We start from the raw sequence: 24,568 nt of genomic DNA on the forward strand, positions 1-24,568 counted from the left end.
CAGCTCCCTCCCTCCCTTCCTGAGAGTCCGAGCAAGAAAAATCCACCCATGCCCTCCTCCTGCACAAGCGAACCATCTCGTCCTCCTCCACCCACCTTTATCAGCCTCTCCTGCAAGTGACAAAGGTGCACGGCTCATATCCAAGACATGAGCGGTGGATTAGAGGGAAAGTTACAATGCATATCAAGAAAGCAAGAGGGAGACTCAATTCTGCTATGAACAGAGATAGGAAATGTTGGAATTAGTTTTGTTATGAGCAGAAAGAAGAAACCAATATTTTTGTGCATACGAGAGAGAGAGAGAGAGAGAGAGAGAGAGAGAGAGAGAGAGGGGGTTTACATGCAAGTTGAAGTGTGTTCCAAAAATGGGCAGCAAATCTAAGTTTACCATTTATAGAAGATCGAGATATACTTTCACGGAAAAAAACAAAACGGCTAAAACCTTAGAGATGAGGTAAGATTGTAAATATTTTTCACCAAACTAATTAATTAATTGCACCCACCAAAACGTTGTGGGTGCATATATTATGAGGTTCAAATAATTAGGCCGTCTAATATATCATCAATGATGATCGGGATACCATAGAATGTTATGTTTAAATAGTTCAGTATCTTTCTTTGCCCTAGAAGCATTCTCGCGCTTCTGTGTTTCGTTGCATCCATGGCTTCCCTGCAGCTGTTGGGCGCCTCAGCCTATCTGGACATGGGCGCGAAGTCTACGTCTTACGTGGGACTGAAGCTCAGTACCTCTGCAGCTGCCTCCACCAGAAGGGCAGTGGGTGCGTCCGTCAGGCTCCTCTCCGCCCGGGCAGCCACCACCATCGCTCCCAAGGTAGGCCCAATCAACTGACTTCTTCTTTAATTTCGGCGTCCTCACCGGCCGTGTGTTGTGCACAGTTCACCACATTGAAGCCCATGGGCGACCGCGTCCTCGTCAAAAGCCAGTCGACGGAGGAGAAGACGTCAGGAGGCATTTTGTTGCCCACAGCTGCCCAGAGCAAGCCGCAGTGCGGTGAAGTGGTTGCGGTGGGAGATGGAAAAACCTTTGGCGACAAGAAAGTAGAGCCGAGTGTGCAGGTATGCAATTCTGGTCTATCACCATTCCCAAGTAATGGGAAGCTTGGCTTTGGGATGGTTGATACATGAGGAATTCTGGTACCATGTCATGAAGGTGACAGTGCACTGTTATTTGCCTTCTACCATTTGTCCTTGACAACCTGCAGAAAGGGACAAACGTAGTTTATTCCAAGTATGCTGGGACGGAACTTGAGTTCAATGGTGTAAATCACCTTCTGTTGAAGGAGGACGATATCATCGGCTTCCTGGAAACTGATGACATCAAAGATTTGCAACCCCTGAATGATAGAGTACTGATTGAGGTATGTCTCCTGTTGTGATAATACCAATTTAAGCAGTAATGCATGGTGTCTGAAAGTGTAGACATTGGCACTTTTCTAGAGATTGCAATGGCCGTTTACAAGGCCTATGTTGCATGTATGAAGGGAGCGGCTATTTTCAAGTCCCATGGTATCAGCAATAATAGATGTCTGATGTTCTTTGACTCCTGGAGTCGATTCTATGGTCACAAGCACACTATCAAAATATCTATAAGAGAAGTGTGAGATATGATTTTATGTTTGACCAATGATCTACAAGGTGAAGTATTTTGGTTGTTTCCTCACTGATGAAAGTAAAAAATGGATCTTTTAAAACATATACATAGCAGGCTGTTTGCGTGGCACCAGCTGCTGAAGACACAACGTATAGGTTATATTTGTGTCTTGACATGATACGATTATGGGCGTGCTTGTGTGTTAAGGTCCACTTGCATCAAAGGCAAAGAACAGGAAGAGAGCCTATGTGTGGATACGTGTGCTCTTTTGCTTGCTTAATTCAGCTTGGAGGTTAGTTGTTAGAACAGTCTGCAGAGTCTTCTATGTTGGATAATGTGCATCAGCTTATGCTACTTCTACATGATGGTAATGTGGTCATGCTTTTATGTCTTGTGTCCTACAAGAGGCTTTGTGACAGGTATGATTTTTGATACTTTTTGCAGGTTGCTGAAGCAGAAGACAAGACGGCAGGGGGTGTTCTCCTGACTGATACTGCCAAGGAAAAGCCCGTAATTGGAACGGTATTAAAGCAGATCTGCTTCTCATCGCTTTTAGCCTATGTGGCTTATGCTTGTAGCTTGTCAGCTGAATTTCTTTGTGTGTCTGTTGTGGGCAGATCAAAGCGGTAGGGCCAGGATCATATGGTGAGGATGGAACCCAAAAGTCTTTGGAGCTATCCAATGGAAATACAGTAATGTATTCTAAATATGCTGGAAATGAGTTGAAGTCTAAAGATGGAAAACAGTTTGTTGTATTGAAAGCCACTGACATATTAGCAGTGCTACCTTAAGCTAAAGAACAAATCCCAACAGTTACCTGTGTGAGGCTTAAGTGTAGCATGTGCACTCTGTCACTCGGTTTGCTTGGAAAATTCCAGGCACCTGATACTCTAAACCTAAAGTTTGAGAGTTAGATCTTGCACCTTTACATTTTGGTCCCATTTGAGGCTTGGTATTTAGGTGTTCACAATGATGATGGTTTCTGTTGAGCTGATTAGGCAAGAAAAACTCAATCTTACTCACCTTAGATGATGGGTCTATATCTTGCGCCTCGATCTTCCTCCTGTTTAGCCATTGGCGTGTAAGTGTACGCACTGGACTGGGCTGGTCGGGCTCTAAAGGTCTAGTCACAATCTGCTACCCTAAGGGGTGTAGTGTTGTGGGCTCAAAACATGGTTCCGGGACACCGGGCTGCACGAAGGTGGCCCAGCTCCCAAACTCACCATACAACTCGGCTCCATCAGCCTCTCAAGCGTGTTGTCGTGCGCTTTGCCTGGTTGGGTTGCACCAGTCTCACGTTTCCCTGGCTCGGCTCCATGGCCAAGGCAGGCTCGGGTCATTCCATCCAACTCGGTTCCATGATCCCACCGGCCTGGCCACCTCGTCAGGGTGCAAATCTGAACCTGTACCTATACTTGTGATCCCATGCCCCAATTTGCCAGCATTGAACATCAAGTGAGCTCAGAAGCATGTAGTTCAAGCAGAGGTTTTCTTGATTCATGTTGTATTCTCGTCAAGATCTAATGTGCGACGTAAGTTTAAGCTTTACCACAAGACAGGAAGACATGTAAACTGGCATGGCAGTGAGCTTATCATCGATCAGGATGGTTGTGCTAAGCCATTTGCCCTCTTATATGTGCTTTCTCTAGGCATGATCAACCCTAAAGTGGGAAGGGATTATTTGCTAGGACCAGCACCTGCAGTGTGTCCTATGGTGTCTTCCTTTATTCGGAAATTGTGGTCCAGCCTTCAGAGGAGTCCTTTTTAGTTATTGGCTGCTGAGGTGTGATCCAGTAGTCTTACTTGTTCAGTGAAGCTGGCTGGCCCTCATCATGTCAATCACCGCGAAGTGTGGCATATCTGAGGAGGTGTCAAGTTTTGGGAATGGTGAAGGCCTGAAATCATATGAAGAGGTCTTTCAACGTTCAGCACGTCTAGTATTTCCGTGCGTGTTGTCATATTTACGTGCTGGTCTTGGTGAGGTTTTTGTTAGCATTTAATCTCTTCTAACATCCTTGCCTTCAGTCTCGTTGGTTCTTTTTATTTATCAGTAAGATTGATTCAGCTGATTTGTCCAATATTAAATGTGGTTTCATGGAGAGTGAGTGAACAAAGAGAAGACCCTCTAAGAAAGGGGCTTTGGCTGTCAGAGAGCCTTTGGATGAGAGAGAGAGAGAGTGAGGAGCGATAGAAATTTTAAATGTTGTTTCTTGCTTGGAGAGTGAACAAATAAGACTTTCTGTGTAACTTTGGATGTGTGTGTGTGTGTGTGTGTGAGAGCGCGATGGATATTTAGAGAGAGAGGAGCTTTGAAAACTTTGATGACTAGGGAATAACAAGGTACTACTTCAGCAGTTCCAAGTAGGAAGAAGACAAGGGTCGTACTGGAAAGCCTAAAAAAAAACTCCTTTAGCTGACTATATTTCTACATCACACACAATGAAGGATTGTGAATCTCAAAAAAACATTTAATGAGTTAGTACAACCCTTGATGAATCTTATTGATGTAGCTAGATTATTATCCTCTCTATTTAGCCCTACGCACTCGGTACAACCCTTGATGAATCTTATTGATGTAGCTAGATTATTATCCTCTCTATTTAGCCCTACGCACTCATTCATAGCTATGTATTTTGTAAATATCAAGGAGGACCTTTCTTAAAGAGACACAATTGATGTTCGCAATTAGTGTAATCGCTTACTTATGATCGCTTGTTTAAGGTTATCACCTAAGATTGAATTGATAGTAAACGAATTAAATACTTAAGGATAATTCGTTGTCTAGATGTGTAATCAATGCAGTGATTGTGACAAAAAAACATTGATTCCCACAACAAATATTTGATGATGGTGATTCTATTGAAGACACTACTATTGTCTGTTTCATTTTGTCGTTGGAGACCAATTTCTTGAATTTCATGTTAATACTATGTACCAAGCTTATCAATTTGGTTCATGCCAGAGATTATATCTTTGATCAATCTATCATTGATCTTGTGACATGGTCTTGAATTCTCTCACGATCTCCATGAAGAAAAACATAGATAGGCCTAGGCTTTGATTGCATGCAAGACTCCTAATATGCGAACTAACGCATGGATCTATATCCAGATTTTATTCAACCTCCTATGTAAAATCACACATTTTGTTGCTGGTTACTTGGTGTGATATTGACATAGGTGGTGATGGATAGACATGGTGACGAAAGAGATGCATCTACATTTGTAGAATTATTCTCCAACAATTTTCTTTTCTATAAAACAATGTGACATGTGCAAATCATAGTGGATGATATGAAACATGTGATTGGTAGAATTGAAGGCTCTGTTTCTAGAATCCCAGGACTACTCACCCTATCCTCTGTGTGTGTGTGTGTTTGTATGTGTTTTTCTGTTTGGTAGTATTGAAGGCTTTTTTTCTAGAATCTTGGGACTACTCACCCTTCCCTATCCTCTATGTGTGTCTCCCAATGCTTACAAACTCTGTATGTATATGTGTGTCTCCCAATGCTTACAAACTCTTTTCTAGTGTCAAAAGGACGAAAGAGAGTTGGACTTTTGTTTGAGTTTGACTTAGGACTTAGCATACATTAGGGTTTGAGCATGCAAGGATCATGTTTTTCTTACAAGTGTCCCCATGAGGAAATGCTGACTTTTCTAATGGAGCACGAAAAGGTAATTGTGGACACTATAATAGAGACCAAAGGAGGATGTTGTTAGCAGACAAACTCTCTTCTAGGCCAAATAATTGCAAGAGGAGTTTGATACTATATGCCATTGTATTGTCTTCGCTTCATTTTTGTAGTGATGAGTGCATGGTTTATTGCATTGCTGCTATGTGGTTGGTCTTTGCATTGTGCAAGCAAGTAGGCTCTTGCTATCTAAGTGTATGCTCCTATTTGACATGACGAATACGATGGACTGATCCTTCACCCTCTACACCTCCTCTATTTGTGGTGTGCCATTTTGGTCATCTAGACTCTTTAATGTTCATTGCTCCATGGTCAGAAGGTTGTGGAAGGTTAGTATCCTCTATTCTCTTTCTCTACATGTTTGTATATTTGTCTAATATTGCTTTGCTAATACAAAAATGTTTGAGGTCTCCATTACTCTTCGAGTTGATAACGGAGACATTGATCTTTCCTTTTGGGAGCCCCCTGAGAGTTTGTATGCATGGAATGCATGTAAGGGTGGAAGGTCACATCACTTGTATTTTCAAATGATAGGTAGAGTTTGATGGTTGTGGCTAAGCTTGTCAAATGATGAAGGATTTTTGTAAGCCTCTAGGGAGGTTAGTATAGTGTAGGGGCTTAATGTAGCAAGGGTTGTAGGAAAATTATATGAAGGCCTACACAAACTGCATTTTGGGTTTTTTTTGTATAATGAATTGCTTAAAGAAATCAAAAGGGGTCGCCAGCTTTGAAATAAAGTGTGCTCATCACTTGTCAATTTCAAAGTGTGCTCATCACTCGTCAATCTATTTGAGCGTGGCTATGTTTTATAGATACCTGTATCCATGGGTGGTACTACTTTGTTTTGAATGATCCATATGGGGAAGTACTACTCCACAGTCTCTTGAATCATTTCCAAAGAAAAGGAATCTCCATGTAAGACAAGGAATGACATGAACAAGAGAAGAGCTTTAGTAGTTTAGAAGGTAAGACAGGGAATGACATGAACAAGAGAAGAGCTTTAGTAGTTTCGAAGGCCATCAAAGTTTTGCACATTAGTGAGTTTGTGGATATTGATCAAATGGATACCCTATCTTTCACGTATTCTAGAGACCATAATGTTGAGCTATTGTAGAACAACAAAATGAAGTGGATGACAAGGAAGATGATGATGGTCGTTTGGGAAGCCGTTGCAATACAATCAGTGTGGATGATTGTCATGAAGAGGCCTCTTAGTATGAAGATTACTCTCGAAAACATCTCTCTATTTAGGAGAGGAGTGTTGATTTAAAAAGAGCTATTTTGAAGGGTTACAATTCTCACAAACTTGCTAGCACCAAAATTGGTGGATGTGGAAGTGTCCCTTCTAGTAGACGAAGACACCAAAGTGATGCAAAGGTAAGGCAACTCAGAAGAAGCTTTCTTCAACAAAGGAGGCTATAAAAAGTTTATAAAGCATGTAAAAGATTTTCCTAAGAAGTCCTACAACTTGTGTGGGAAACCCGCCCATAAAGCATTGTAGTGATTTTGTTTTCCTAGTCTTTTGGCAATGTTATGCACCTAATGCTTCTACCAGTGTTATAGTGATTTGGAAACTTTGGAGTCTAATTCTCCTGTAATTCTTCCGCTAGTGTTGTAGTGATTTGGAAACTTGCTAAATCACACTACAACGTGATAGGGGTTGTTATGTCCAATTGCTGGATCCTTATCGTGTTGTAGTGATTTGCCAAATCACTACAATGCCGATAGGGGTTGTCGTGTGTCGCATTGTAGTGATTTGGAAACTTTGCTAAATCACTACAACACGATAGGAGTCGTCATGTCCATTCGTTGGACCCTTCTCACGTTGTAGTGATTTTGTTTTCCTAGGGCTCTCCTCCTATTGGTCCAAACTCTCTGATAAGAGAATTTTAATGCTTAGCTATAGATCACAAAACAATTAGCTATTGAACACAAAAAAAAAAGATTACTTTTACTGAATCCTACTGTTTGCCTTCTTAGATCTTATATCATCATTTGTAATGTAGCATTATGTCCTTGTGCATATAAACATGCTGCACAAGAACCTCTATTACACCATTTTGACCTCCTTATAGAGCTCCATGATCCTACCTTTCCAATGCTTGTTAGGATCACCAATGTTTTTTTGTTTGACCTATGCTCCTTGATTACTAGGTCTCTTAAGATCCAATATAACTTCTTGAGCCACTGAGGGATATAGCTACCATCAGAATCCTTCCTATGGAAAAGCTCCACACTTTCAATGTTGCAGATGTGTTTTCTCCTAGAGCTCATCTACAAAGGGAGAACATAAAATTATTACCATTTCAATGGGCTTAACAATCTAAATAACTAAAATAAAACTTTAAAAAAATGTTGTGAACCATACCTTGCACTCAGTTTTCTTTGTAGTTAAGTTGACAAATAACCCTCTAAGTTTTCACAAATGACATCATGGTCAATATGGTTCCATAACAAACAAAATAAAATTACAAAGAAATTATGATTAGCAAACATAGCTTAAAGAAGTTTACCAGACTATTAAGATGGAAGAAAAAAGAGGCTGAGAGAAAGAAACATAATGTATATTTTTGTAAGAGAAGAGGAAGAGAGTAAGAGAAGAGGAAGAGATGACGTAGATATGGCAAAAAAATGAGTAACGCACAAGAGAGGTAGATATTTTTGTAAGAGAAGAGGAAGAGATGACGTAGATATTTTTGTAAGAGAAGAGGAAGAGATGACGTAGATATGGCAAAAAAATGAGTAACGCACAAGAGAGGTAGGAAAATGAAAAGAACAATGTTTAAACTGTGGAGAAAGTGAAAATATTTTTTATTTTTCTTAAACACAACTAAAACTCAAATTTCTTCTAGTCTCTAGACTAGTTTTCAAAATCAGTTTGGCTTCTTTTCCAGAGATTCCTTCTGATATATGTTGTTTTTAAAGTTTGGTAGGTGGTATTCATGCCTGACATTCTTCTATTTTTTGAGTTTTACGCTAATATACTTTATTCCTCTTTTTTGAGCTCAAATTTGTGGGGCCTGCTCTAACAAAAAAGATCCATGTTACATGGATCTAGAATCCAAGTGCTCTCATCGGCTATTATATTTTTTTAATGGGCTCCAAAAGGGCCCATTTGGAGTCCGAATTTCTCCTAATGTGTGGTTTGAGATTTTTCTGGGCAAGCCTAAGGTTGTGTAGGCTATGTGATTACATTTTGCAAGGTAGAAAGGTATGTAGCATGGCCAACCATCATTTTCAACTATACAAAGGGCCCCTTGCTCATGAGAAATCCAATAAATTTTTCTCTTAGAGGAGAGTACTTTTTGCATAGTTTTGAGTGCTGCACTTGCCATTGGTCATATTTTGGCATTACCTAGTTTGTAAGTACTCATTTAGGCTTAAATAAATAATAATTGGGGATTGTACAAGCACCTTGGGATCCTTAAAAAAAACTTGTGGAATTTTATGGAGGAGGAAGCTTCATTTGTCTACACACAAAGTACACCATCTCTCTTAACAAGCTAAATTTCAAGATATAAATAGACACTTTACTCAAAATTTACATTTTCACTTACTCTCTTATATTTTAATGTTATATTCTATGATAAGTTTAAATTATATTATATTAATAGATTCTTAATCTCTACACAACCCCTAAGAACATAAATTTATAAGGTCTAAAATCGACCCTACACCCTTAGGCTAATTTAATTTTACACATAGCCTTATGAAGACCTTAATAAATTGAAGAAACCTTCTTGTTGAATAGACCTATAGAAAAATCAAGGATTAGGATATGTCAACTCAAGACCTAAGAGAAATTAGTATTTAAATAAATTATGAGTAACCTTAGGTTAAATAATTGCTAGAGAGAGAAAATTAAACCAGGAGCTCTAGTTGAGGTGTATCCAAGTTTAGGTTGAAATTTGGATTAGTATATGGATGGTAGAGTTTAACTATAAAAATTAGATTCAAAGTATGAATTAGAAATACTCTCTTTTGCATAGAGAGACAAGATAGAGTTAAAGGCGAAGAGAGAGAAAGGTAATCAAGAGATGAGCATCCAAGTTTATTGGAGGAAGTTAAGGATTGCTAGAATTTAAAAATTAGATTTTCAAGGTGAAAGGGTAAGTTATAATTTTAGAGAGATAATTCTAGAGAGAGAATGAGTACTTGCTTACATGCATTTAATGAGATTGGGTAAAAATTAAAGGTAAGGATGAACAAAGACCCTATGTTTAATTTAAAAAATCCAAATTGTGGAAAGTAAGATAGATTTACATAGATCTCTTCAAGGTTAATAGAGAGAGAAAATCTTGATTAACCCCTAAATCAAGGATATTAGGAGAATCTTATTTATCTAATCAAGTACAAAGCCATACCTTAAGGTTTTGGAAGAGAGATTATTAAAGAAAAATCTTATGTGCATAGATTAAACGATCCTTAGTAAATATATTAAAGTCTTAAGGATAAGAACAAAACTAGGGGAAAGCAAGGACTTAAAGTGCCTAGATTAAAGTGGCAAGGTCCTTAAGCTTATTTACCCGATCAAGTGTAAAACCATATCTTTAAGTTGTGGAAGAGAAATTGTTTAAGAAAAATCTTATGTGCATTAATGATCCTTAATAAGAAAAATCTTATGTGCATTAATGTGTATAAATTAAGTGATCCTTAGTAAATATATTAAGTCTTAATTGAAAAGATAAGACCAAAGCTAGGGGAAAGTAAGAGCTAGAAGTGCCTAAAGATCCTTAAGCTTATGCAAGAATTATCATCCTGTTGATTTGCAACAAAGGAATAAATTCGATCTCAAGAGAAGAAACCAAGGTTGGAATTGATGGAGATACTTTAAGATCTCTAAGAGAAGGAAGAGGACCCTATCTCTATGTGCATAAGGAAGAAGACCCTATCTCTATGTGCATAAGTGTGCACTAAAGAATGAATAACAGATTCTTAGAGATTTTTAACATGAAGGTGAGACCCAGATAAGAGAAATATATTAGATGGCCTTTGAAAAACCCTCCTTGTATGTGAAGGACTTTATTTTTAAAGCTGGAATGAATGATCCTTTTGACTAAGGAATCGGGTGGCCTAATGAGGTCCACGTCTCCCAATAAGGCAATACGTTGTGGCTAGGCCCGGTGTCAACCAAGGTGGGCCATGCAGCTAAGTAGTCTTTTAGGGGAAGCTCTACAAGTGGGTTCCACCACTAGTTCTATTTTGAACGCATCGAATATAATAGGGATGTGATTTTGACACTGTCCAATCATGCAAATATTGTCCCAAGCTTTTGTGGAAGAGTGTCCATGGTTGCTAGAATGTGAATCCAATCCTTAGAGTTGATAGGCTCCAAGAGGGGCTCATATTCTCATCTTCACCATCTAACATCTTGTTTACAAACTCTAGGTATATTAATCAATGTGGTGTGATCTTCTACGTTGCATGCTCGACTGATGGAGTCCATGCATTTATGTCAAACTCATTGGCAAGAATGCCTCGATGAGTCGTCCCTATTTTTAAGTTTATTTTCAAGGAATGTTTACCCTTGCATATAGATATGATTGGTTTCCGAAACGTGAACTATCTGTGTGTCTCTCATGTAAGGCTTTCCGAGGATCATGGTGTATGACTCTCTTCTCTGAAAAACCATCAACATGAAGGTGTGGTGGAAGCTTAGCCCGAAGGTCTTAATCTTTACATTGTGAAGGACTCCCAAAGGTCTAGTGGTGTTCCCGGTCATAGCGGGGCCAAGCTTGACCACAAGTCTTGTGTCTATGAATGGTGGGCTTCCCTAAGCCTCCCAAAAATCCTTCATGATTATGCTGACACACCAACACCACCATCGAAGATTGTGGAGACTCTTGTTCCTTAGGTAACACGACATTCATTTCACCACTTTCAAAGTAGTGCCCTAGCTTGTTCATGGGCATTTTTGGCTATCTTTTTGTCTTCAGTATGGAAGAAGAGAGCTCAATGTGGCATAGCTCATCCTCCTCCTCTTCAAGTTCAGGTTTAGTTATGTGGGCTCTAACATGGGGTTGGGTCACTCATTTTCTTTAGAAGATTTGTGTAGTCAATAGGTGTCTTCGCTTTGGGAAGAGTTGGTTTGAATGGGAGATCACATGTTGTCTCTATGTGAGGGAGGTAGCTTTTTAGAGTTATCATATGAACCACTTTCAATGGTCATGGTGTCATTGCCCTTGACAACAACTGATCGTGCATTGTGTTTTGGCGTGCTCTTTGAGGTCTTTTTCTTTTGAACCTCTAATTCCAGTCCTTTTGCCTTTTTAGGGACTAATGCAGCCTTTTGGCCTTTTAGGCCTGCACCACAGGATCTTGGTGAGCTCCTAGCTTGAGGTCAAAGCTTGAACTTTTTGCTTCTTTGTTGCCTTAGATGTTTCCTTGGGAATTTCCCCTGACTTGGTTTGGAGCCTTGTGATGGAATCAAGGAGAAATGTATGAATAGGTTCACCTTGTACATTTAACAAGTTAAGGCTTGATGCTTTGGCCCCACTGGGCTGATTTTTCACTCTATTGGGACAATCCTTGAAGGCATGTTCAAATCCACACTCGTAACATGTACCTCTGTATGGAATGACATTGGGGTTTGGCATCTGATTCGGGGATATAGTTGGGGTACTTGGTGCAATGATGGCTGTATGAGAACACTCAATAACACATTGTGGGAACTCATAATAGAAACATTGAAGAGGTGACCTACATGCCATATTGTTGAGGTCTCTTACTCTTTGTTGCACCATGGCTTTGGACAGAGAGGTATAGTCTATAGCTAGAGGTTACTTTGGATATCCATATGAATCATATTGCTCATATGACTCATAGCTCTCCTGTCTGGATTCTTGGAGTCGGCTTGCAATCGGGTAATATTATATTGGCATTATGTTCCAAGAGGAACCAGTTGGGGTGATAAGTTTATAGGCAAGGGACACCCTCCCATGTACGTGAATCTATATTCTAATATTTCTTATGGACTGTAAATGGGTGGGAAGTGTGAACCTAAACTCTTTGTTTATTTGTACAAGAGTTATTGCTCATTTTTTGCAAACCAGGTCACTTTGCAATATAATGTTGTAAGAAGTAGAGTGACATAAAAAGTGGCAAGTTATAGTAAAACAATTATGCATCTTCAAGCAAGCAGGCTAAAGATAGATGTGAGCATTTGTTTGTCATACAATACATGTTGAATTTAGTGAGATTTCAAGTGTATCCACCAACAGTGTGGTGATGATGTATGGTATGTGCATTCGGGAGCTTCTAATCACACATGGTGAGAGTGGTTTAGAGATATCAAAAATCTAGAAAAACTAGGTTATGTAGAGATGAGGGATGACACAACTCATCCTATTGCTCACATTAAGAATGTGCCATTGGTTATGCAGGATGGTAAGATGAGGCACTTGGCTGATGTACTTCATGTGCCTAACATTAAAATATTTGGTTTTTGTTGGGTAGATGATTAGTGGAGTTTATAGGTACCTTTTAACCCCGAGGGCTGCTATGTTGAGAACATCAGCAACAAATGTCATTTGGTTGTAAACGTTTGGTTGCAAAGGGTAAAAGAGTGGGTAGAATGCTTACTTTGGATGTAAGCATGCTTGAGGCGAAAAGATGCTATGTTTACACAAGGTACATGTGTTATAGCCGATATAGATATCTGGCACAAACATATTGGTCATGTGAATGAGCAGTAATTGAATTTTGTGTAGAATTCAAAAATTATTTATAGGTTTGCCAAAGTTTAAGGTGGATGGAATGCATAAAGTATGTGAAGCATGTCATTTTAGAAAGCAAACAAAGAATGTATTTCCACATGATAAGAATGTAACTAAGAGAGCACTTGACATGGTGCATTTAAATGTATGAGGGCCAATAAAGATGGCATCAATGGGGCGATGTCATTACTATGTATCTTTCATTGATGATGAAAGACCAGAGGTGAGGGTATATTTCATGAAAGAGAAAAGTAAAGTATTTACTCACTTTTAGAATTTCAGAATGTTGGCTTAAATGCAAACAGGTTCGCAGGTTAAGTGTCTAAGGTTAGATGGAGGGGGGGCGAGTACTTCTCCAATGCGTTTTTCTCCAATGAGTTCAGTGAATGAGTACTTGAGAAAGCATAGAATTCAGAGGAAATTCACATGTAGGTACACTCTGCAACAAAATGGTGTTACTGAGAGGAAGAATAGACACATTGCAGAGGTTGCTCGTGTATTGGTTGAGAAGTGCATGCCTTACTATTATTGAACCGAAGCAATTTGTGACTATAGTTTACATTATGAATAGCAACCCCACAATATAGTGCATGGTGTGACTCCAAAGGAGAAGTATACTAGCAAAAACCAGATTTGTCACACTTGAAAGTGTTTGGATGCATGCATATGTACAAACTCCTGATACACTACGCAGTACGTTAGATCCAAAGGTTGAAAAATGTGAATTCATTAGTTACTCCCTTGAGCAAAAGGGGTACAGATATTATAATCCTATCACATGTGATGAGGGTGAGCAAGGATGTTGTCTTTGATGAGATGAGTAGTTTGGTATGATGTAAAAGACTCAATTGGGGCTGATGCATAGGAGCAAGTGGTTGTGTAGAATATAGGTCGGCAATCACAGTCATTGAGTGGATCGAGAGAGTCCTCTCGTAGTGGTGGGTATGTTGATAGACCATGGAGTGGCAAGCTGCATCAAAAAATCAGTCTTGCATCACATAAAGGCAAAGAGAAGATTGATGAGTCTCTTGGTATGCCTAACATTTCAGCAAGGCATTCATGTGCTAGTGGCTAAGAGCAGAGTCTTGATGAGGAATTTAGGATTCCAGGGATCCATGCAAGGATACAAAGGACATATCCAAGACCACATAGGTCGAGTGGGATTAAAACCCTCTTCAAAGATTAATGTATGATGGTTATATAACTCACCATATGCACACATGGCAAAGGTTGTGCAAGAGGTTGAACCCACATGTTTTGAGGATGTTGTTGGGGCATGTATAATGGGAGAAAGCCACAAATATAAATAAATAGTTGCATTGGATGCAAATAAGACATGGGAATTGGTGCATGTGCATGAGAGTAAAAAGGCTATTGGATGTAAGTGGGTCTACAAAGTGAAGCACAACTCAGATGGAAGCATTAGCATGTACAATGTGAGATTGGTTTTGCCAAAGGTTATGCTCCCAGACTATGATGTGATTTCTCGATCTTTGAGGTACCCGGTCACATCCACTTAGTGGGATTTTGATGATCTTAGCTCCCTACTCTTGGAGGAAGAGTGTGCCCTTGTTTCTCAGGGTAAGATAAAGGTGTCTCTTAACAGTTTTGATTAGGCACTTACGTCAGTTCAAAAGAAAGGTCGGAGTTGTTGCTTCTCTTGTGGGAAGAGCGGATATTCGTCCAAGGATTGTTTGTCCAAGAAGAAGGATGAGACGAAGGGCAAGCCTTCATCTCAGAAAAAGGGCAAAGACACAACACACGACAATGATACAAATTCTTCTAGTACCACTTCTAGGGCTCCCACGGTGCTTCCGGCTCAGGAGGACCCAGATGGTGTACTTCTCTAGTATACATGCAGTTCCCTCCATGTGTTTTCAGCTAGAGGAGGCTTGTGGGTGGAAGGGGGTTGATTGCAATGCCACTTACTAGTGCATGGGAACCATGATTCGGAGTTCCAAGCATTAGGCATCTAGCAAGACATGGTTATCTTTTGTGTAGCAGAGATTATGAACTAGATCTCTTTCGAGTTCATTGTTCGAGGCTTTTGCGACATGATGCGTTTTTCGTTCATTGTTGGGGATTATGGGTGCGGTGTGTCCAACAGCTTATCATCTATTCTTAGAGTTCACTGCACATTTGTGTGGGAATTCGTAGCCAAGCAAAGTTCCTTGCTGTTCGTGGTGGCTTTTTTTTTTGAGGAGGACAAAGGTTGGCGGGTGCTCTCTCCGAGGTGATTCCAGTATTCACGGTGCTAGAGGGTCCATGGTTGCATCTTCATCAACTTATCTTCTTTAGAATCTTGCACACTATGAGCTATAGAGGGGGTGTTAGAATTACTGCATCTCAGTGTATTGTGTATTTATGGGCTCTACTTATTTTTGGGTATTTTGTTCATTTTCTCCTATTTTAGGAGTCGTGGTGGGGAGCAGTTGGCCAGCTTCCACAATGCACTATAAAAGAAGGCCTCCCATTGTACACTTCATGATCCATTCCCTTGCACATTGTTCAACATCTCTTGTTGGCTATTGCCATTGTAAAGCCTATGTGAGGGCAAAAGGATGAAAGTACCAAATGTATGATAGATAAGAGCAAATCAACATAGCATGAAACGAGTCAGTGTATATATGATGAAATCCAGTACAAGAGCTCAGTGTGAGACTTCTGAAAGGAGCAGAGAGGGCTGTTGTCCTATGCTGATGTTGAGGGTGGAGAAGGCCACAATCCAAGGCAGATGGTAGGCTACTATCCCAAAGAAATGAGCAAAGAGGGCTGCCATCCCGATGTTGAGATAAAGGAGTAGAGAGGGCTGTTGTCCTGGTGATGGTGGATGAGGGCGGAGAGGGCCGTGATCCTGAGAGGTAGTAGAAGCTGAGGTAAAAAAACGCTGGAAAACTCTAGGGCTGTTGTCCCACTGATGTGATGTAGATATAAATGCTGATTGTAGACGAAGACTACTGCTACTACAGAGGTGAAGTACAGCTCCTGAGAACAAACGATGCTGATCTAGAGAGGAAGGCTGACAGTAGATGTAGGTATGGAGTAAAACGCAGCCTATAGGATGGAGCACCAGTAGCAGCAGAAGGTAAGAGGTGATGTGCAGCATGTAGATGAAGAAACACCAATAGCAGGAGCATAAAGTAATGATGCGTTGCCTATAGATGAAGAAGCATCGGCTGCAACAAATTTGGAGCTATGATATTCTTGTGTTGTTGCTGAATTATGTTGAGTTTCTTATATATATGTTGAAGGGTTGCTGGTCGGTCAGGGGTGAGCTGTCGGCCAGAAGCAAACACAAATAAATGCTAAAAGACCCTTTTGGCTTGGATAAAATAGCAATTTTGGGCATATTTTCACACACCCCCTCTTGGGCCAAGAGGGGACCATGAGAGAAGATGAAAAAAAAAGGGGTTGAAGAGGAACATGAACAAGAATGTGGCTTTGGTTCGTCGACAGTGTAGATCATGTGCTCTTCGACATGTGTAGAATCTTTTGAGTTTGGGCGGTACTGGATCAATGCCACTATGCAAGAGGTTTTTACATGCATGAATGCCCATTTTTGGGTTTTCATTCATATGCACCCCAAACACAAAAAAAAAAAAGAATGCTATGCAAAGGGAATGTAAGATGGTAAATGCAATGCAGTGGGTTTTCACATGAGCTATGCCCTCATGGGGTTTTCACTGACTCGTGCGCCCGATACAACAATGATAAAAATCTGAAAGGAGAGAAAGGTCCCCCTCTCAATATGTGAAGGGTGATGGTGGAGGACCGATGCCGATCCATTCGCGAGCGAGACGCTCGAGAATGGGCCAGTTGACAGACTTTGTAAGGATATCGGCATGATTGTCCGCTGTAGGAATATACTGGAGCCTGATGGTACCAAGCTCAACCTATTCCCTGGTAAAATGAAAATGGACACCCACATGATTGGTACGGTTAGAAAAAATAGGATTGCTAGCAAGGGAAATCGCACTTTGACTGTCGACGAAGATGGTAGAAGTGGTGTCAATGATAACACACATCTCCGCAAGAAGTTGACGAAGATACATAGCCTCAGTGGTGGCATCATAGAGGGCTCGGTACTCCGCCTCAGTAGAAGAACTTGCAACGTTATCCTGCTGCTTGTTAGACTAAGTGAAAGGGGCAAATCTAAGGGATTACAAATAACCACCATGAGAACGCCGGGAGTCGCCCAATCGGAGTCCGTGTAACCACGTAGGGTGATCCAACGACTACAATGAAGTCCAAACATATAGGTATCTACTAGATAGCGAAAAACCATCATCGCTAAACTCTCCAATGTGGCCCCTTTAGGAGCATTGAAATACTGACTTAAAATTGATATGCAGTAGGAAATGTCAGGTCAAGAATCCATATGAGTTTTCCAATCGCTTGGTGGTAGGCTCGCTCTTCATGTGGAGGTGAGTCCTCTTCCTTTGATAGTTTGATGGTTGGATCCAATGGGGTAGCCACAGGAATAGCACCATCAGGAAAGTAGGAAGCAATCAATTGAAGACAATACTTTTGTGTTGTGACACAAAAATACCATCAGGATGTTGGACCACCTCCATGCGAAGGAAATATGAGAGAAGACCAAGATCAATCATCTCAAAAGTTCATTTCAGCTATGCCATGATATCAGCCACTTTGGCTTGATTTGAACCAGAAATGATGAGATCATCGACATACAGCACTAGGTAGCAAACCATCCCTTGATCTGTGTGGATATAGATATTGGGATCACAGTGAGATGGTTGAAAACCTTGGCTATGTAAAAATTTGTTGATGCGATGATACGATGCTTGGGAGGCTTGCTTAAGCCCATAAAGAGCTTTATGCAAGCAGAAGACTTTGTCCTCATACCCATGGAGCGGGAAACCCAGAGGTTGGTCAACATAGACCTCTTCCCTCTCGAGAATGCCATTTAGGAAGGCACTCTTGATATCCATTTGATAGACTCGCCATGTGTGGTGTGCGGCCAGTTTGAGTAAGAGACGGATTATCGTCATTCAAGCGATAGGTGTGAAGGTCTCGTCAAGTCAATGCCTTCTTTTTGGCGACAACCTTGCACCACAAGCTAGGCTTTGTATTTGTCCAAGGTACCATTGCCTTTAACTTTGGTGTGAAAGATCCATTTAGTTCCAATGACCTTCTTATGACGAGGGCAATCCACAAGGGACCACATGCCATTACAATCAATGCTTTCGAGTTCTTGTTCCATAGCCTATTTTCATGTTGGCTGTGGGATGGCATCTTTCCACGATGTTGGCTCATCATGCGCCGTGTAGTTTGCAGAGAAAACAGAGGCAAATGAGGCACGAGGAGTGAGCCTTGTGGACTGACGAGGACCATCCAAGGGGGTATCATGGGACAGCATACCAGAATCACGCATGGTCTGTTAGTACCAACGGGGTGAAGGGTCCTTGGGTGGCTGTTCGGGAGGAGGAAGGCTCCTCAAGAGGCGGAGTAATAGTTGACTGATTGGGTTCATGTGGCAAGGCCAAAGATTCTTGTTTGGATGGTATGGGTAGCGGAAGGCGAAGTAAATCCTGCTCATCAAAGACAATGTCTCGAGACGAACGAAGATTTTGTTCGATATTTGATCAAAAACTTTGTAAGCCTTTGATTTAGAAGAGTAACCCACAAAAATGAGCAACTCACTCCTTGGCTCAAGCTTGCCCCTCGTGTCATTCAGAGTGTGAGTGTACGCACAACACCCAAAGACATGGAAACGGGAAACAATCGGTTTTTCGCCATAAAATGCCTCAAATGGAGTCTTGTGAGGAACAGTGATCGTGGGGCAACAGTTCAAAAGGTACACCACAGTGTTGACCGATTCTGATGACCAAAGGCGTTCAAGCAGCTCATCTGTGTGCAAAGAGCGTAGAGCATGCCATATCCGTCACAGTTCGGTTCTTGTGCTCGACCACTCCATTTTGTGAGGGGAAGTTGGTGAAAAGATTAGTGATATAATCCCGAGAAGGGGAGAATGTAACTGTCTCCTAAATTTTCGGGAGTATATCACTAATCTTTTTACATGCATGGACATGGGTGTACGGCACCGCAAGCAACCATGGCATGTCTTGGCCATGCTTCCCTAGAGAGTGTCAGTTGCCTCTTGGAGACTCTTGGTGAACACGGCCACTTGAGGGAGTACTAGTTGCATCTTGGAGACCCCAGCCACAAAGGTGCATATGAAAGTGGCTATGGGCATTTGATGGATCTTCGAGAGCCAAATGCCATAGTCTACATGTGAATAGATGGGGTTTTGTTCCGTCTTGTGACACAAGCTTGTCCACAAGCAAGTAGCTCACCAAATTAAACTGCTAACGTTGAGTTGTTGATGGCTTTGCTCTCAAAAAGTTTGGGTTCCCAAAGGAAATCAGCTAGTCTCCATTCAAGGGCCATCTGACCGCAATATCCCTCGATTGGTGGCCATTAATCAACTGGCTGTGTCAATTTAATCAAAGTCCAGCCTCGTGTCAATTTAATCAAAGTCCAGCACGAGGCTGCAAATATTGAACCATGGGGGAGACATATATGGCCATCACTCGAATTGCACTAGATAATGAAATTGACCATAATCAAGTTGTCTTTGCCAATGACTCCAATGTTCTGGTTATATGAATTCATAGTCCAACTTGGAGCTTATATGAATTCTCTTTCAGTCGCATACCTGCAAGCCAGAGGCTGCTCACGTTGAGTTCACACATTTTGAACTTTTTACTCTTTTATCCTTCAACCTCAAACCTGCGGGGCAAAGGCTGTAGAGATTTATACCTCTTGTGGAATAAACCAAAGTTAGAAGAGCGTAACTGTTTCATCTTGCACCACCGTAGTAGGTGTACAGGAATCAAGCTAAATAAGGCACATCTAAAATTTCCACTAATAAAACATCGACTCTCTCATGTGCAAGAAGATGACAAAAAAAGAAAACAGCCACTTCAATCATTTGGTTGTTTTGAATCGATTGGCAAGATATACAACAAAAGATTGCCCCAACAAAAAAAAAAAACCTAACCCTAGAGTCTTTAAAAAAAAGACAAATTAAAGAAACCCAAGACACATTTACCATCCAGCATGGGATGGTCTGTACCTATCGATAGATTTTTGCTCAAGCTCTACATCAAGCTTCTTCCAATCCAACCCCTTCTGCTCCAATATAACTTCTCGCGGCTTTGCTTCACCAAACGGATTGAGCTTGTGGGGCTTTAAGGAAGCCATGAGCTCTGAGGAGGCATTGCCAAAGGGGGGCTCTTCCTTCATGCGCGAGCGGGGCTGTAGAACAAGGCGCTGCCTTTCAGGGGCTCGTGGTGCATCTTTTCGTGTCCACGTTTCTCCATCTGCACCATCCCTTCCATTTGGAATCCCAAAATCCTTGTCCCTCATGTGCAACAATGATGAATCGTAGCCTCCATTGGATGCCAGCTTCTTCCAGGTTCCCCAGTTATCAGCTTTAGAAACATTCCTTGAAGAAGAAAAATCGCGCTTCGATGTCCCATCGGAAAGCGGAGCGCCAGGCACAAACTTCTTAGAAGAGCCCCAATGGTCGTCCGCGTCAGCCTTTGATGGGAAATCTCGGTCATTGAATCTGCTACCTCTCCCAATATCGTCTTCATATCGGCCCCTTGCAGAGGAAGGCAGAAACTTCTTAGTGGCCGCCCAGTCATCGTTGCTATCAGCACGCGATGGCTCGTCTGCACCATCCGCTGCAAACCCGCCCCTGCTGTAGCCGCCCTCTCTGTCAGATTTGCGGCTTCCGTGCATCCCTCCATCTCGATCCCTGCCCTCCCCTCTGTAACCTCCATGATAGTCTTTGAAAGCTCCACCAACGCCATCCTCACCAGACCTGTCGCGAGGCCCCGTGGGCAACATCATCATGTCTTCAGTTGTGAGGCCTTTAGACTCGCTGATTAAGGAGGCAGCACCCCCAGAGATAAACTTAGACAGGGGGACAGCCTGCTTCTTTTTCTTAGGGGTCTTGGCGTGGACGGCTTCGCACAGGGAAGGAAAAGCCGCATCGTGGGCGAAGGGGGACTCCTGTTGCTGCTGCTCCGGCTCATGTTGAGAATCTGCAAGCTCCGAGTCGGCGGCCCAAGCGCCTGCACCACCCCAAGGCTTCTTCGTCATAGTTGCTGCTGCTGCTGTTGACAACATGTTGTGTACAAGCGAGAGAAAATAGCACAAGATGTAGGTTTGTTGTTCTTTATATACCGTAACAATCAGTGCTTTTTGCTTTCGTCGGAAAAGCACGACACTCCGGTCTTTTGGGTCGCGTAAGAAGGCCGCCAAAAAAAGCCTGGAAGCTAGTGGAGCCACGTGGGAGCGCGTGGAAAATATGCGTTTTGCTTTTTGGCCGAATCTTAGCTTCTAATTCGCGCGAAAAAAGGAACATTTTCTTCTTCTTTCTTGAGATTTATATATATATATATATATATATATATGAGAAACATATGACTTTTACAAATGTTCAGCTATGAATCAACTCAAAAAGCAACCTTTTGGCACCATATGTACAGCTATCTGATATGGTTCAGGGCTTCCCGATTCACTCCATCCTTGTTAGCTGGTCCTCTAATATAATATCTTTGACCATCCACCATTATGCACCAATAAGCTTTTGATATGGTTCTATTACTCCTCTGACTACGTGCAGGGCTTCCGAGGCATCATCTAGTGTAAGTCCACATATGTGGCATCTCTGATGGTACGTGTGTAGAGATGGATGTCATACAAAGAAATGAATCTGAAACTAGCGTTGAGGTTGAGGCCTTGGGTGGAAAGAGTTGCTAGCTTGCCGAGACCCAATCTCTTCATGTGTTCCATAACTTTGTGCCTCTTTGCTACCTGGTAACACTCTTGAGACAAGACAGCTTGCTGAGACCCAGTCTCTCCATGTGCTCCATAACTTCATGCCTCTTTTTGCTACATGGTAGCACTCCTAGGTGTGGTAAGTAAGCTTATGCTCATTATAAGGAATCATATCAAGAAGTGCTTCTAAGCATGTCAAAGGTTTAATTAGATAAATCTTATCTTAGGATTTCATGCATCTCACAAGGTGAGATAGAGATAAAAGTGTAATGTAAGGGAGTGTTCCATTATCAAAGGGAATGCAAAACTAGAACATAATGAAATCGTATTTTAACACATTCCTATGACAACTATGTCCGCACACTTATGTAATGGGCACCCGTACTATATTGTAAATCCCGTCATTTGATGAGGGAAAAGCCCTAAAGCATTGAGCTTCAAAGGACAGACAAGAGGATCTTGGTCAGTTGGCCAAACCATAGAGAAAAGCCTTGTAACTATGTTTGGGGTGCCCTAGGTCACTTACTCCTGGGCGGCCTAGTGGGAAAAGGCTTGGAACTATAAAAGCCAATTTCTCTTGTTTGTAACTCGTTCTCCCATTTGTACAATAGAAGTGGAGTGTTCTCTCTCTCCCTCTCTCTTGCAACTCTAATCTAGCATGTGTGGTGTGCTTAGGGTTAGGGTTAGTGCCAATCACTTGTTTCCCTCTTGCTTCCTCTCTCTCTCTCTCTCTCTCTCTCTCTCTCTCTCTCTCTCTTGATTAGGCTAACCAACGCGATCCTCTTTCGCAGAGATCCCACACGATCTTTGCAAGAGAGCTTGCATCACGTGTTGGATTAGAGAAATCGCCTTTATGTGACAACAAGTGCGGGGGGACGGCGGTGCGAGCGGCTACGGTGGAGCTCCATGCTCGAGTCGGTGGATAGCCACAACACATTAGGGTAGGGTTTCCTTCACATTTTTGGCGCCACTGCTGGGGAGTGCCATCTACTACTTGTCTATGCTATCTTTGATTCGAATTTGACGGAGCCCCCATAGCCCGGTGCCAGGTAAGCTCTTTGGCATGCGGTTTTTTGATTTTTTGTTGTATTTTGATGTTTTTTTTATTTGGGTGATTAGAGAGACTGATCAAGAGGATTTCTGCTTAAACCTAGACTCTTTTTGTTAATTTTTAGCTTAATCTTATTTTTTTGCTTAATTCCTTTACTTAGGTAGGTTAGCATTAATAGATAGAACACTAATCAAACAAAAAATAAAAAAACATAATCTATCTCTTAATTTTTACTAATTATCACTAACCTACTAGTTAGTGTGATTAGTGGACTTAAAAAGAGCAAAAAACTAAAAAATTGAGCCTAATTGCTTGTAATTAGACTAATTGGAGTGGCATTAGTGTTCTAAACACATGCCTTGACTCAAATCTATGTTTAGTTTACTCCAATTAGACCTTAATTAGCAAGAATCAGTACTAATTTGGTCTCTTTTGTCTAATTTTCTCTTTTGAGTGGATTAATTAGTGACCTAATTAGTGAAATTATTTTGGAGTAATCAAATCTTTGGATTAGCATAAACATTGCTAATCCACCTATCAAATCCCCATGCTTAAACTCCTCACCAATTAGGAGTAATTTGAGGGCAAAGAAGAGGGTTAAGGACTGACTAACAGTGGGATTAAGAGAATAATCTTTAGTTAAGCTAGAGTGCCTCTAAATTAGTCAAAATCCACTAATTTAGAGATAGCCTCTAACTTTAGCCCTTTTTCACCTACCTAGCATTAATGACGGGATCTTAGTTGTCTCCCACTCACTTCCCTCCAATTTGAAATTCGAATTCAAATTCCAAATTCTAAATTGAAATTCAAAATCTAATTTGACACGGCCGTACCAACCTAAAGCCATGGGCATACGCTTGTAGGTGTATAGTTGTACCCCAAAAAAACCTTTTTTTCCAATATTTTTTTAAAAAATCCGTAAGACCATTCCACACTAAAGCCGTGGGCGTACGCTTACAAGCGTACACCCGTACCAAAAAAACTTTTATTTTAAAATTTTGAACGGTCGTTCCACACTTCTCGCGAGACGACAACCGTTCCATACTAAAGCCACGGGCGTATGCTTGTAAGCATACGGCCGTACCAAACCCGAGAAAAAAAAACTTTTTAAAAAAAAACAAATCAAAATTCTGAACGGTCGTTCCACACTTGCCTGCGGCGGCCATTCCATACTAAAGCCACAACCGTACGCTGTAAGCATACGGCCATACCAAAAAAAAATTAAAAATATCAAAATTCCAAACAACCGTTCCACACTTGTCACGCGACCATTCTATACTAAAGCCACGGGCGTACACTTATAAGTGTACGGTCGTACCAAACCCCCAAAAAACTTTTTTTTAAATTTTAAAAAAAATTAATGGCCGTTCCACACTTGGTGCAGCCATTCCATACTAAAGCCAAGGGCGTACGCTTGTAAGCATACAGCCATACCAAACCCCTAAAAAAAAAATCAAACTTTTTAAAAATTCCAAATCTTTAGAGGTGCTTTTGGTCTACCTCCCTGACTCACTAGGGTTGTTTTTACATGCATAAAACGCCCTAAAAGACCACTTTTAACCTTAAGGGTGCATTCATGCACAAGGCAAAAGTGAGCTTAAAGTCCTATTTCGAGCCTACACATGCACCATTGAAGCTTCCTCATCTAGTGGGGCCCCTCCATACATGCACCCCAATGTGGATAGA

At 41.3% G+C, this 24,568-nt stretch overlaps 2 protein-coding genes across 3 annotated transcripts; one reads left to right on the forward strand and one right to left on the reverse strand.

The window, feature by feature from the left end:
- The first annotated feature begins 571 nt into the window (after positions 1–571).
- LOC147607187 (20 kDa chaperonin, chloroplastic-like) lies at positions 572–2,550 on the forward strand. The gene is made up of 5 exons (XM_086791145.1): positions 572–831; positions 897–1,076; positions 1,223–1,378; positions 2,056–2,133; positions 2,229–2,550. The coding sequence occupies exons 1-5, from the start codon at positions 661–663 to the stop codon at positions 2,400–2,402; spliced, it is 759 nt and encodes a 252-aa protein (XP_086647271.1). The 5' UTR covers positions 572–660; the 3' UTR covers positions 2,403–2,550.
- A 17,402-nt stretch (positions 2,551–19,952) lies between these two features.
- LOC147607188 (eukaryotic translation initiation factor 4B1-like) lies at positions 19,953–21,207 on the reverse strand. Of its 2 annotated transcripts, XM_086791191.1 has the most exons (2): positions 20,949–21,207; positions 19,953–20,918 (listed from the first exon to the last, which is right to left on the reverse strand). In XM_086791191.1, exons 1-2 carry the CDS (start codon positions 21,175–21,177, stop codon positions 20,089–20,091), a joined length of 1,059 nt encoding a protein of 352 aa, XP_086647317.1. In that variant the 5' UTR covers positions 21,178–21,207; the 3' UTR covers positions 19,953–20,088. The 2 variants fall into 2 exon arrangements, with proteins under 2 accessions (XP_086647317.1, XP_086647316.1); XM_086791190.1 differs by having other exon boundaries at positions 19,953–21,207.
- Positions 21,208–24,568: the final 3,361 nt, after the last annotated feature.

Source organism: Cibotium barometz, chromosome 56, assembly GCF_041138505.1.
Source record: "Cibotium barometz isolate CiBa-2024 chromosome 56, ASM4113850v1, whole genome shotgun sequence".
NCBI lineage: Eukaryota > Viridiplantae > Streptophyta > Polypodiopsida > Cyatheales > Cibotiaceae > Cibotium > Cibotium barometz.